The sequence below is a fragment of the Uloborus diversus genome, chromosome 1, assembly GCF_026930045.1.
Source record: "Uloborus diversus isolate 005 chromosome 1, Udiv.v.3.1, whole genome shotgun sequence".
NCBI lineage: Eukaryota > Metazoa > Arthropoda > Arachnida > Araneae > Uloboridae > Uloborus > Uloborus diversus.
Genome location: NC_072731.1, coordinates 2,064,938 through 2,079,804, shown reverse-complemented (window position 1 = coordinate 2,079,804; position 14,867 = coordinate 2,064,938). Strand labels below are relative to the sequence as shown.

Genomic DNA, 14,867 nt, shown 5'->3' with positions numbered 1-14,867 from the left:
ATAAATTGTTCGAAAAAAAAATGCATAAAACTTTGCTGAAAGCACTTAACAAAATAAAAGCAAATGATTTTTATAGCTTTAATTAATTTAAAAATTTGGGGCCCCTGTTAAATTCGTGGCCCAAGCGCTCATGTGCCTTTGTACACTAGGACGGGTCACTATGAAAAAAAGTCATATTTAACAAAATTTATGATATATACTCGCATATATAGGTAACTGATTAATATTTCTAATCATGATGTATATGACATATCTACTGGAAAAAATAAGATACAATTTCGGGGCTTATGTCAAAGCGGGGCCTGTGGGACATAATTTGCCCTCTCTTTGTTTAGGCAAGAGTCACTGAGAAAATATTCATCATACATAAAAAGTCAACTTTTTATTTATCTAAACCATGACATAAGGCACGTCTGGCGAAAAAGAAAACGAATTAAAATTTTGGGGCCTATGTCAAAGCGGGGCCTGGGTATCATAAACCCTTCATTGATCCCGAAGAGGTATTGATTGTATCCCTGAGCAAATATTTGGTCTTTAAAAAATTATGATTTATTAAGCCAACTTGTTTAAGCATTCAAACCAAGATATGCGACAATATTGGTGAAAACCAAAAATTGAGATTTGGAGGCCTATGTCAAAGCGGGGCCTGGGGCGGACCGCCCCCTCCGCCCCCCCTTCGGTACGCCACTGAACATATGTGTATTAAAGAGTGTACTTTGGAAATCATAATTTCCCACATTTTAGCGAATATTTTTGCTTGTTAGTTCCTTAGAGCAGGAATTAAAATGGAGGAAGCAAGTCCAATCATTGACTTAGCAAAATCTGATCCATACACCCAAAGTCACGTGACTCAACAACAACGAATGGTTGGCACGTTTTGCGTGAAACTAACAAAAGAAACCCCATTTCTTCTAATGCTTTGCTTTAAAATCTATTACGTGACTTGGGGTCTTGGTTTCATCAATGAAAGTCTTGACTCCCTCCATTTTATCTCATCTCAATGGTTAGTTCTCATATTTTGTAACTCATACTGCAGTGATATGTATAGGATATGTGAGACAAACACCTTAGTGTCAGGGCGGTAACTTACTGCTTCATCCAAACAATAACTTAGGAAGAAAAAATAAAAATTTTGAAAATTAATAAATAAATTTTAATATATTTTTTTTCTTTTTCAGTAGTCAAAACTTAATTCCTTGGAATACTTATATGTTCGTGTCACCAGTGCTGTAGTTGTAAAATATGTCTGGGGGAAATCCTTAAAAGATGAGGTGGTTTGGAACCAATTTACATTACATTCACATTCGTTAAAAAAAAGAAAAAAATCCAATCCCCCCCTACTCCCTGCAACTACGGCACTGAGTGTCACTCGAACTCGTCGAGAACGGCAGAGAATTGAGAGCCGAACCATATCAACAAATCTGAATTTATAAACGTAAATGTGTATAAAATGACATTTGTAGTAAACATTTTGAATCCAAGTATTTTTACTTACCATTATATGTTTTTAGGAGGGCTTCACAGATAAACTTGTATTGGACCTGGGTAAGAAAAGAAATTTAATATAAAATATAAATGACACAAGGTGTTGGCACTTTTATTTCTGCTATCATTTTAATGCCACCATTTGATACATTAATGCATACATTGAAATATGTATACATTTGATTGAATATTATGTTCTGACAAGTGTTTGTAATTTAAAAAAAATATAATATTAAATTAATTTTCTCTTACTGGGGGTTTTGGTAATTAATGTGTAGCAAATTTATTTTGAACTAAATTCATCATAAGAAAGGTTTAAACAATTTATTTGCGCACCTGTAAAGTCATTAGTTTCGACCATAATCAGATATAGTCATGGAAAGTCATGATTTTCAAGGGGAAAAAATGCTCAAAATCACGGAAACTAACTACTCTGCCGTGCTAGCACAAAAGTGGTATCTGCAATTTTCATCAAAATTGAGTTAAGGTCACCAGGAGCTTCTTTGTCACATATTTTACCTAAATACCTTGCTTTTATAACAATATATAATAGGGAATTTTTTTTTAAAACTATCTGAAAAAGTTGCATCCGAATCACATAAATGGAGGCACCAAACTTTAAACGACGATTTCTCATTTTGAACGCAGCTGCAGATACAGTAAAACAAACTTGTAAAGTTGACCACCCTTGTAAGTTGACAACCTGTATAAGTTGACCACTTTTTTCAGGCACGGAATTAGCCCTCATCATATAAATCAACCTCTGTAAGTTGACCACCTATTTAAGTTGACCACTAAAGTAGTGCACCGCAGGTGGTCAACTTACACAGGTTTCACTGTACGACTTATGCGCTTAGCACGGCAGAATTGGTCACGGATTGTAAAGTGTGTAAGTGTTCACATTAGCAGGTAACTTAGACAGTCTATGAACATGTATGCGTTCTTTCAGCAATGACAACAGACATACAGCAACGAGTTTAGCAGGGAATGACGTACAGTGAAACCTGTGTAAGTTGACCACGTGCGGTGCACTACTTTAATGGTCAATTTAAACAGGTGGTCAACTTACAGAGGTTGATTTATATGATGAGGGTAATTCCGTGCCTGAAAAAAGTGGTCAACTTATACAGGTTGTCAACTTACAAGGGTGGTCAACTTTACAGGTTTTACAGTATTCCACTTGATTTTTGCTCACAGCACTGATAGAAAACACTAGAGCACGTCGTTCTTCTTTGTTTGCAGGATAGAAACTGGCTGTCCAATGGGGGAAAGTGATGGTCAAATTAGAGGAGGGTTTCGAATATTTGGCGTCTTCCAAAAATGAGTGCATAACGTTATTTTGAATTCCATCCTTTTATCAAATTTATTGTTACTAACCATAGTTTGTACCATCATCACTCGCTGGTCTCGCATGGACTTGACAAGCTCTAAGGGATAGATGGGCTCATCTGCATCCATGTACCCCATGGCTGTTTCCATTAGGATTAGAACACCAGTTCTGCCGACACCAGCGCTGAAAAAATAACAATTTAGTTTGAGAATAGTTTTTATACATTGATAATTTTCAAATACTTAAAGTTTTATCTTTGTTTTATAAAGTGGGTACATATTTGCATTTTCTGAATTACATTTCCGTATCTAAACGTCTGAAGTTAAATAAAATAATATTCCCAATATGTAAACAAGTGAAATATCTAACCCAAAAAATCCAATCCGAAAGAAATTGTAAAAAAAAAGAAACCGTCTATACAAGCGAAACAAATGTAAAAAGCAGACGATAATATTCATTACCACACACACAATTTCAGAAAGTAATTTTTCATGCACTGACAATGGATGATTTGACTCGCTACCTGCCAATCACAAAATCGAATAAAAACCCTTAAATAATTACAATGCACGTTGAAAATAGTTTTTCTCATTCAAGATTCTCACCTGCAATGAACAACAACAAATCCACCGACATCTCGTCGTAGGTCCCTCAGCTGTTGGACAAATTCCAAGAAATCGGATGAATCTTCTGGCACCCCGTGATCGGGCCAATTGATGTACTGCAATTGTATCACATGACGTTCTTCATTTGCCTGTAATCGAATTGAAATGTATAGTAAAAAGTTCTATAGTACACAATACGGGGAGATTTAAGTCTTAAAATAAAACTGAATACTTCCAATACAAATAGAAATACAAATGTGACGGCCCTTATCAGGCTCTGCGCTCAGCTAGGCTGGTCTTAGTCAATTTATTAGTCTCCAATGAAGATCAATGGCCCTCTTAAAGTCAGCTACCCCCTTACTCATTACAGCCGCTTCCGGTAAGCTCTTCCGGGAACCCGCAACCCTACTAAAATATAGTAACCCAGTAAGCAAAATATCTTGCCTCAGTATTGCATAAAGGTTGACATGCAAGAAAAATCATCTTGCATTAATACTGCCTCAATGTTGTTATGTTACTCCCTTTATGCTGTCAGCAGGCTGCCACAATATTGACTGACAAGGTGTATGCAGCATAATATCAGGAAAATATCAAGGTAGGCTGCTTTTGTAACATTGCATACGTATTGATATGACAGGATAATATCAAGATGTTGTCATGACAGCATGAAATCAAGGTCTAGGCAAGATGATCTTGCTTTTGTAATCTTGCATACGTATTGATATGACAGGATAATATCAAGATGTTGTCATGACAGCATGAAATCAAGGTCTAGGCAAGATGATCTTGCTTTTGTAATATTGCATACGTATTGGTATGACAGGAAAATATCAGGATACATTGACATGACAGTATGAAATCAGCACGTTTGCAAGGTGTTTTATCCATTTATTTATTTGTATTATTTTCACTTCAAACTCGGGAATTAAATTTCATTCTTTAATTATTTCTGTTATTCTTCAAGATAGTTTTCTAGTCTGAGAATATTTTCTTAAAGCTGACATCTGATCGGAAATTCATATAAAAATATTAATAGTACTCGCAATTTAATTTAAAAAAATGAAAGTTTCTTCGTTTTGCGTAATACTTGACTTATTTTTTAAATTCTTGCTTCTAATTGTATTATAAAGACATAAAATGCCTATTTAGAAATAATTGCGGAAGTTTTTATAGCACATTTAAAAGTAAAGGTAGCAAAATAATAAATAAATACAATAAAGTACATTTTCAAATGGATGTCAGCATTGAAAATAACCCATGGACAAAACATATGAATTTATCTCAAAGAATAACATAAATAACCATTGAATAAAATTAATCTTACTTGTGAGATTGAAGTGATAATACGAAATTCTGGACTTCATGTCCTTTGTTATTTTCGGCCATTTCTAACATTGATCGCACATCGTCTGCGATATGACTTGTTTAGTACTATATCAATAAACAAATGCAAATATCAGTTATTCATAAGTTATTCCTAAAACAATACTATTCCACACTAATAACTAAGCAATCAACTTAACGAAGCCTAAAAAATGCAAAGCCACGTGCAACTCCTCTGAACCGACTGAATCAATGTGCCAGCAATGCGAGGGACGCTGGGTAGAAAGAACTGTGCGCATGCGCAAGTATCAACGAAGGTCCACCTGCTCTATTGTGTACTAATTACCTTGACGGCGACAGCATGAAATCAATATCATCTTGACGGCATCAACATGTATGCAATGTTGTTATTTTAAGGTAATATCAATATTGATATTTTAAGATGAATGCAATGTTGCATACGTGTTGTTATAGTAATATTGCTTTTTAATCTTTATGCAAGCTTTATGCAGTATGAAACACGTCAATATTGACGCCGTCAGTATAATATCAAGATCTGTCAAGGTTGATGCAAGAAATTTTGCTAGTAGGGAACTTTTCTTAATATCTAGATTAGCCCGAGATTTGAATAGCTTAAAGCAATGACCCCACGTCCTGCTTTCTAGGTAAAATTTTAACCCATTAACATCTTTCATTTTGAAAATTTTAAACAACTAAAGCATCTGTCACTCCTTTGCTCTATGCTATAACATATTAAGCCTTTTAAGTTTGGCATCATAATCTAACTCTGGAAGTCCCCTTACTAGTCTAGTAGCCCTCCTTTGTACCCTTTCCAAACAAATGAGAGTAGGAGACACAAACTGAACAGCATACAATCCTCTAAAAGTGTCATACTAGTTCTGCGATGAATGTGACTTCTGTGTATTACACTGCTCGACATTGAAAATGCAACACCAAGAAAGAGTGTTCAGAAATTTATGCAAATTTTAGAGTAGTCTTACATCACTGAGTTACGTAAATGATGTGAAATGCGCAGTTCTCCGAGGCACGTGAAGTAAGATATAACGGAAGGAACTTGCAGAATGGGCAATATTCGAGTCGTTATTTCTGACTGGAGAATTATTAGGACTCGACCGATGCATCGGCCAGGCCGATGCATCAACAATTTAGCCATCGGCATCGGCGGTCGATGCTAACTTGCAGGAAACATCGGCCCATCGGCCTTAAAAAACATCGAAAAGCCGATGGAATTGGCCGATGTTTTTGAAAAATAAGGACCTTAGTTGTTTTACTTTTCAACACAAAGTAAAGGGAGTTATTGTTTTCATATAAAATTGTTTACTTAAATTTCAGTATGAATTTCTATTTTAGTCACCCCTGAAAGAGTTTTTAATACTGCATTCAGGTACCAAACATGTTAATTATTGCGTTGTTTCTTGCGGCTGGATGTACGTATCTCTCATAAGTCATAACTCAAATATGGTAAGCTGTAGAAGGCTAAAGTGCGCTTCCCTTTTTGTTTTCGATCGGGTGTTCTACTTTACTCATACACTTACTACGGGGTTACTCATTTTTTGTGGCTATTAACTACTTATTTCAATGGAAAACTAATATATCGTCTCAGACTGACGATCATTTATTGATATATTGCCGAATTGGAGACCATGGAAACAAATATGGGATGGCGAAACCGGTTTTGTTTCATTTTGTTAGATTCCCGTTGAACCGACGGTAATTTAATTTTTCGATATTTATAATATGAATCACAGTAATGCAGTCTTTTCTGTATCGCTTCGGCGGAGCTACAGGTTTAAGGCCCGTCGAAATACATTTTGGGACCCTATTTCTCTATCACAGATGTTGTAAAACATTTATCATAAGCATTTTTGTAACTCTAACGGTTCCCATATGGTTAAGGGGCCTCTCGCGCAATTGCAACATTTGCTATATTTTAAATTTGCCAAAACAAACTCGGGTGCAAGTTTTAAAAGAGTTTTTCTGCTCAATGTTTATGATTATTTTGAACTCTATTTTTTACGACTATTTTTCGTATTTCTGAGAACACTTGTGTGCCCTTCCTTCCACACCCTCAATTTCAGAAATTAAACTCTAGTTGTACTTCTTAGTTGTTTAAAACTAACACCATTCATAAAATTTGAGATTTTATTTTTCAAGCTTTATCTATTGTTTAGGAAGAATTTAGAGCATTAATGTAAGAAATTGATTAAAGACGTTTTGAATGGTGACATAATTCTGAAATCAAAGGGACTTTTGAATTTTTTCTTCGGAAGTGCTGAAGTAGATTCAGAAACTCTTCCGAGGCGTTGGGTGGTAGCGGTTTTGTACTAAAAAAATGAGGCTGAAGTTGGGGCCGAAGTTTAACGTTGTGAGTTACTCCACAACCAGAGGGTGATCCCCTTTCCTACCCTCGTCGTTTCAAGCATTTCTTAAATATTTAGCAATTATTTATTTTGGTCAAGAAATGTCATTTTGCGTATTTCTTATACTTGTTTCAATGATCTTTCAAATCCCTGACAATCTTATCAATTTATTTCTGTTAGATTTTTTTGAGCAATCACGTTTGCTTATTGTTCTCATTTGACAGCCCTTGACGTTACGCTGATTTTATTTCTCCCTCCCCCGCCTCCCTCTGTCGCACTCCCGCCCACCGTCCTCCGCAGGCGCGGCTCCTCCGGTCCTGAGCAATGTCCCCCGATATCCGCTTCTCCTGGTCGGTGGCGTCCATGTCCTAGACACGCTCATACACACACACGCCTATGTCCATACACTAGTCTAAGCACACACAAGCCTACACATGCACAAGCGCCTACACACACACACACAGAGACATACACGCCTACGTGTGTGCACAGGTCTACGCACACACAAGTCTACACATACATGCGGGCCTACACACACACACAACTATACACACGTAACCGCCCAAGAGAAAGGCAGGTTTGGAGGGAATGGAGCAGTTTCTAGAAACAATAACTCCAATGAGTAGGGTCCTGTCGCAACTCGTGATTGCGAAAAACATAATCTGAATTAAAAATATTAGAACTCAAATTAATTTTTTTTTTTACTTTTTTTTTGCCATCGGCCAACGGCATCGGCCATCGGCCATTGGCAATCGGCCATTTGGAAGAAAACTATTGGCCATCGGCCATCTTTGAACAATCGGCATCGGCCCATCGGCCAAAAAATGCCATCGGTCGAGCCCTAAGAATTATCGAAGAAATGTTGTTTTTGTCTTTTAGGATACGTGTAACACGAGAGAATGCCAGGCCGCCGTCAACGAAGGCACTTCCAGCAGATAGACGATTTTACGAGGGGTGTGGTGATCGGACTGAGAAGGGGAAGTTGGTCCGTACGTCAAATCGTAGCTGATACCCACATGAATGCAAGCACGGTGCATCGGCTGTGCCGAAGATGGTTGGAACAACGAAATGTGGTAAGATTGAGTGGTGTAGGGGCAAAAGGGTTTGAAGGATTTAAACGCGCTTTAAATGAATCAACTGTGGCGAATATTTTTTTTACCTGTTGATTGTTGAGCAGAAAGTCTCTCGTTATCCCAGTACTGGATGTGGTTTCGCTGAAACACGTGACTTGTATTTTGTTGTAGGTTGCTGTTTGGTACAGGTCGGGCCAATACTGGTGACATTTCACTCGGTTCCTTTCTTTCAAAGTTGTCACCATCACTACGATGCCGCACTTCTGTTCCCACACCATCTGTGAATACAGGGGATAAACAATTAGATAATAACTACGCTTTACACGAAGCTTGGTTGAATGGCGTACTCAGAGGGAGGAGGGGGCTTTCAATAAAGGGTTTTGAATGTGTGTTAAGAAAGTTCATATTCCTTTCTTTTTATAAACACATCATGCGGAAAATTTGCGTTGGCGAAAACTTAGTATCAAAAACAAAATTAAAAACAAGATAAAAAAAATTAATTTGAATTTTGACATCTTGAATTCAAATTATGTTTTTAGCAATCACGAGTGTGTGTATGTAGGCGTGTGTGTTTGTGTGTGGGGGTATGTGTGTTTGTGCGTAGGGGGTATGTGTATGTGTGCTTGTGTCTGTTTGCTGGCATAAGTGTGTGGGTAGTTGTGTATATGAATGTGTGTGTGGGGGGATATGTGTATGTGTGTGTAGGCATATGTGTTTGTGTCTGTGTGCAGGCATGAATGTATGGGTAGTTGTGTGTATGTGTTTGTGTGTGTGTAGGACATGGATGCAACCTGGAGACGGCTTTCGCTAGAGGTGCAGCATCGTGAGGAGCCAGTCGACGTTGATGGTGCGGAGGGTGGCGGTGGGAAAATAAAATCAAAGGACATCACACAAAACAGTCAAGTGAGAACAATAAGCAATCGTGATTGCTCAAAAATGTTCAAAAAATGACAAAAGTATTTTTTCCTGTAAAATGGGGGGGGGGGGGAGTAACCCTATGTTAATCATTGTAAAAGTGGTATATCTCCTCGTAAAAGATTTTACTATGCCTTTATATAAAAGCTCTTTTTCAATAGGAAAAAAAAATGCAGGTGTTCAGGTACTATTGGTCATTAGATATTTATCTTTCTAAAAGTGTTCTGCTTCGTTTTTATATTAAATGTGATACTATTTAGCAAACCAATTACGCATTTAAAAAATGTGCCTTTTAAAATACGCATTTTAAAAATATGGAAAAGAACCTCTTTTGCAATAAACGACGCATATATTACTTAGGATTGTTCTAAAGTATACAGTAGAGTTTCAATTTACACAATAGGGATGCGTTCCAAGATACCTCGCGTAAGTCGAAATTTCGCGTTGTGGAAAAGGGTATATAAAGGGTGTTTTTTTTAGAGGTATAGAACTTTAAGTCGGGAACACTGTTTGATCTGTGGGCCAATTTGATAGTTGTCACCTGTTTTGTGCTTAGTTTGGTTTGCCATTTCATCATGAATAGACAACAGGACGGTGCAAAATGCCACACAGCACGTGTCACAATTGATTTACTAAAAGAAACGTTCGGTGAACGAATAATTTCGCTTAATGAACTCATGAGTTGGCCTGCAGGATCATGCGATTTAACTACGCTGGACTATTTTTTGTGGAGCTGTGTGAAGTCTTAGGTCTACACCGATAAGCCACAGACGATTGACGCCTTGGACAAGAACATTCGCCACATATCACTCATATACGGCCCCCATTGCTGCAAAAAGTGATAGAAAATTGGACTTCCCGATTAGACTTTCTCCAAGCCAGCCGAAGTGGTCATATATCAGAAATCACATTTAAATAAAAATGGCAAAGAATCATCTTTTGAATAAAGCCAAATTCATGGCAATTTACATCATTTAACGGTAATTTATTTGAACCTAAAGTTTTATATCTCTAAAAAAAAAAAAACAAAACACCCATTATAAAAGGCTGTGTTATTCAACATAATATATTGTTACGATGCACAAAATTAATGGGAGAGATGGGGGCTCTCAAAGTATTTGAGTACATTTTTCTTTAATCTTTTATACAAATACAGCGTTTAACTAATTTTTATCATTTTAATTAGTTGAATCAAAGAATGAAAATTGCTACAACCCAATCAACTGGATCATAAAACATTCTGTTTACTGTCCTACTCTGAAAATGTTTTCAAAACATTTCATCTTGAGATTTCCAAATTTCGTATCACCAGTTTCGGGATAAGGATAACAGTTACATTCAGTCTTGCTTTATGCTTTTCAATTTTATGTCCTCAGGCTCAGGAAAATTACCCGTATTCAATAGTATCTGACGTTTCGACGCTTTTCTTGCTCAATAATTCTATGCTGAAAATTAGGATGTTAAAATTACCTGCCAAAAGTCGCAGCATGTTTGTGGAAGAGGTCCTTGAGTGGCAATGTATTCATTGGGCTTCCTGGGATGAGGTAATGTCATCTGTAAACAAAATAGAAAGTTAATCTTTAAAAAGGAATTAAACACATATAAAACATCTAAAAATCAACAGTGCACACGTTGAGAGAAAGTTGAAACATAAGGTTTCGGTCCCTCGTCTTGTCAGTGCTAGTTCTGTATTAGCTATCAGTTTGTTTGGCACTCTAGACTTCCTTAAGAGGTTTTCCACCTACAGCTCAGTCACTCCAATGCCGGGCTGATGAGTGCTAATAAGCACGAAACTGCAGTCCTCGGCTGGAATTGACTGAGCTGACAGTGTATTTCAAGCATAGGGTTATATACACAAAACACACTTAGTCAGCTGTGTGGCGTAGTGTTTAGGCGTTGGCCTAGTATACTTATGTCCCCAGTTCTGTGCCCTATTTCCAAATAGCCAGTGGAGTGGGTTTCGCTGAAGCACTTTCAGCCAAATTAAATTCCTAGTACCATTTCGTATCGTGACAGCCCAGGTGCCCACTATCTGGTGCATCTGGGTGCACTGGGTATCGACACTTTCTGTGCCATTGACACCCGCGCCTTAATGCTGGCATACGAAAGACTGGATGCCATACGGAGATCGCACTAGGCCTGCAGTAAGCTACGCCAGAGGACCGTGGTGGCCTGATCAGTAAGGCTTGTGACCAGATTGTCCCGGGTTCGATCCTAGCCTGTCGAAGATCCACTGCCTTCATTAATATCCTCGTGGCTACAATGTCCTCCAAGCGAAATGATACCTCTGGGGATGCTGAACCAGGGATTGCACGGCTTCTGATCTGGTTCAAAAAAATCAGAGCTTTCTTCAGAATCCCATCCAACTGGTTAAACCATAAATGGTGGTAGGTGCGAGGGACCCTAGAGTGTGAAATAAGAGAAGGCATCTTGCGCAGCACCATTGGGGGTAAAAAGCAAAACACCGACGTCCCAGATGCATAAGCAATGTTTCATTTCTGGGTTTACTTCAGTTGCGCAATTTTGCGTTCTGTATTAACGCGAAAAATTGCGATTTAATTTCCTCTTCATTGCAATGTATAAGGTTTATTGCATAAATAAAATAGCTCGTAGTATAATTAATGACATTACAACGCACGTAGCCGCCTGCCTTGTCTAGTGGTCAGAGAAGTCTGCCTGTGACAGGAAGGTCCGGGTTCGAATCCCGGCTCCGGCATGGACGTACTTTCTCTCTCCTGTCCTTGTCCTTTCTTTGTGTGAATGTGTTGTTATGCTGTGAATGGTTGCTTACCCTATAAACGGGTCTTTATGGCATGTGTGTACTTTAGAAGTATGACTTCACACCAAATAACGTTACAGTTAGAAAAGTGAAGCAGCGCACCCCAAATTGCCAGCCTAGCTGGCACACCGACAACAACAACAACAACGAACATAAACTCTTAAAGATGTTCTTGGTTCTACACCATTTGCACGGATTGCTTTTCCGAAAATATTAATTTACTAATCAGTAGAAACATAGGAAAACCTACTACCCAGCAACAGCAACAAAAGTTTACAATACCAATCAGCAAAGATGAGACTTTTCTGGGGCTATCTAGGAATTCTAGTAGCAAAGATAACTTGCTCAACTAAAAGGTCATTATTACAGGTAAAATTGAATACATTTATGATTCGATGTCGATTGTTAGAGGGTATGGAAACTAAACACATGGAATGGATTATTAATTATTTTTCTCCTCTAACACTTATTCAAATTTCATTTTTAGGTAAAGTGCTGAGATTCATTCGTTTATTTTTAATTTCAGGTAATGAATAACGAATATAAGTTATATGTAAGGAGAAGAGCACAGCAACAAGTTTCTAGACCCTTTTTGACTATGTCCGAGTTGTGTCCTATTGCAGTGCACATATCGCACGTTTCAGAGTTTTGGGAAATGAAAGAGTTTCTTTTTTATTTTTGGAAAATATTCAACTTTGATTACAACAAGTCACGTATAATTTTTGATTTAAGAAAAAAAAAAAAAAGAAGAAGAAGTTCACATTGTCAGAATTTAATGTGGCGTATTCAGCATTTTTCCTTTCAAAATTAAAATTTATGAATACTTCCCGTAAACATATTATTTTTTCATATCATATTTTTCATTAAATTACTAAAGTAGATATAATTGGTTGAAATTGATACAAATCAGACACGGTTTTATGAAATATTGTGCTCTGTCTAGTTTATTTATAATAATAATATACTTTGATTTAAGTAGCTTTTGTTGAATGTGTACATTTTTGCGTACATATGTACACGTAACACACTAACAGGCTTTAAAAAATACATACGTGGACGAACGAAGCGTTGATGTAATCACCATCTGAGTCATCTTTCAACACAACACGAGAATCGTCGTCTGAAATAGAAAAATGTTAGATCACTCGGGCGACAGACATTAACCGAAAAGATAAAATCGTTTGCAGCTCATTCTGAGTGAAAAAATTACAGAATTGTGATCACCCCCTTACCTTTACCAATGTTAAGCCTTCATATAAATGCATCTTTTTTCTGTCTTGAAACAAAAAAAGAACATAGTTTGTGCCGAATCTTAGTTACCTCTTTGATTTTTTGGTATTAAAAGTAACTTTACAAACATTCAAATAAAAAAAAGCATATATTTTTTTCGGAGAAATGAAACGTGATCCACATCCCAAAAGCCCATCTGAACGCTTTATCCATCTTCTGCAAAGGTTGACCTTGGATTCTCGATCAACGTTTCACATCTGATTCCTCCTCCATTTCCACCCTTCATAAAATGTTATTTAACTGACATTAGCTTTCCAGTACCCTCAATATGTTTTCGAACTTATGATACTGAGATTTTTGAGCATTGTTATTTTCATATATTCACGTCATAACACATAATAAAGGGCATTTTTTTAGAGGTATAGAACTTTAAGTTGGGAACACTGTTTGATCTGTGGGCCAATTTGATAGTTGTCAACTGTTTTGTGTTTAGTTTGGTTTGCTATTTCATCACGAATAGACAACAGGACGGTGCAACATGCCACACAGCGCGTGTCACAATTGATTTATTGAAAGAAACGTTCGGTGAGCGAATAATTTCGCTTAATGGAACCGTGAGTTGAACTGCAGGTTCCTGCGATTTAACTACGCTGAACTATTTTTTGTGGGGCTGTGTTAAGTCTCAGGTCTACACCGATAAGCCACAGACGATTGACGCCTTGGACAAGAACATTCGCCACATATCACTGACATACGGCCCCCATTGCTGCAAAAAGTGATAGAAAATTGGACTTCCCGATTAGACTTTCTCCATGCCAGCCGAAGTGGCCATATATACCAGAAATCACATTTAAATAAAATGGCAAAGAATCATCTTTCGAATAAAGCCAAATTCAAGACGATTTATATCATTTAACGGTGTTTTATTTGAACCTAAAGTTCTATACCTCTAAAAAAAACACCCTTTATAATTCAAATTTTCCTCAGTTATCTATTTACACAAATTCGGGGCCGGATCTGCTATTCTTCCGAGACGGGGCAAATCTTGAAACTGCCGCCCTTGCCCTTCTTCCTTCAAGTTTTTGCTGCGCGTTTTTACGAAAAAAAAAAACAACATAAAATAGGATGATTTTGCCGCCCAGTAGTTACCCGGACAGTTGTCCGGGGCAAGGGCTCCTGCTTTCTACCCGCTAGATCCGGCGCTGAACCAGTTATGCACTATATAATATTGCTTTTTATTTGACATTAGGGCTAAAATTTTGCTGTTTATATATGTGTTTACTTTTATGTTTCTTCAATCAATTCATTCTTAGTAGTAGTACGTTTCACAACCAGCTATAACAATTTGTAATGTGCTGAAATATTTTACTAAAACGGGAACATGGGGGCGAAGAGAAATGTTAGGATCAAGTGAAATGCTGGAATATTTGCGCTGTTTTTAGTGCCACATCTCTGGTAATATTATACTTATGTCGTAACACATGCAGTCTATGCCAATCTGGAAAAAGTTATCACTGAAGACCAGAGCATATGATAAGACAAGCATTTTCCCAAAATTGATACTCAAATGTGACGACCAGCAACAGGCTCTGGGCCCAGCTAGACTGGTCCTAGTCAATTTACAATCCCCAGTGAAGATCAATGGCCCTCTTAAAACTATCTACTCCCGTACTCATTACCACCTCTTCCGGTAAGCTGTTCCAAGGTTCCACTACCCTGCTAAAATAATAATTTTTCCTAATATCC

General features: G+C 37.4%; 1 protein-coding gene across 1 annotated transcript in view; it reads right to left on the bottom strand.

Moving 5' to 3' along the window:
- The window catches only part of LOC129234387 (tyrosine-protein phosphatase non-receptor type 4-like), a 61,346-nt gene that overhangs the window by 5,834 nt on the left and 40,645 nt on the right, over positions 1-14,867 (bottom strand). The window contains exons 7-12 of the mRNA XM_054868381.1: positions 12,944-13,011; positions 10,583-10,666; positions 8,284-8,475; positions 3,421-3,569; positions 2,863-2,998; positions 1,496-1,541 (exon numbers count right to left, since the gene is read on the bottom strand). Of these exons, the coding sequence (XP_054724356.1) occupies positions 1,496-1,541; positions 2,863-2,998; positions 3,421-3,569; positions 8,284-8,475; positions 10,583-10,666; positions 12,944-13,011 (675 nt within the window). The remainder of the gene's footprint in view (positions 1-1,495; positions 1,542-2,862; positions 2,999-3,420; positions 3,570-8,283; positions 8,476-10,582; positions 10,667-12,943; positions 13,012-14,867) is intronic.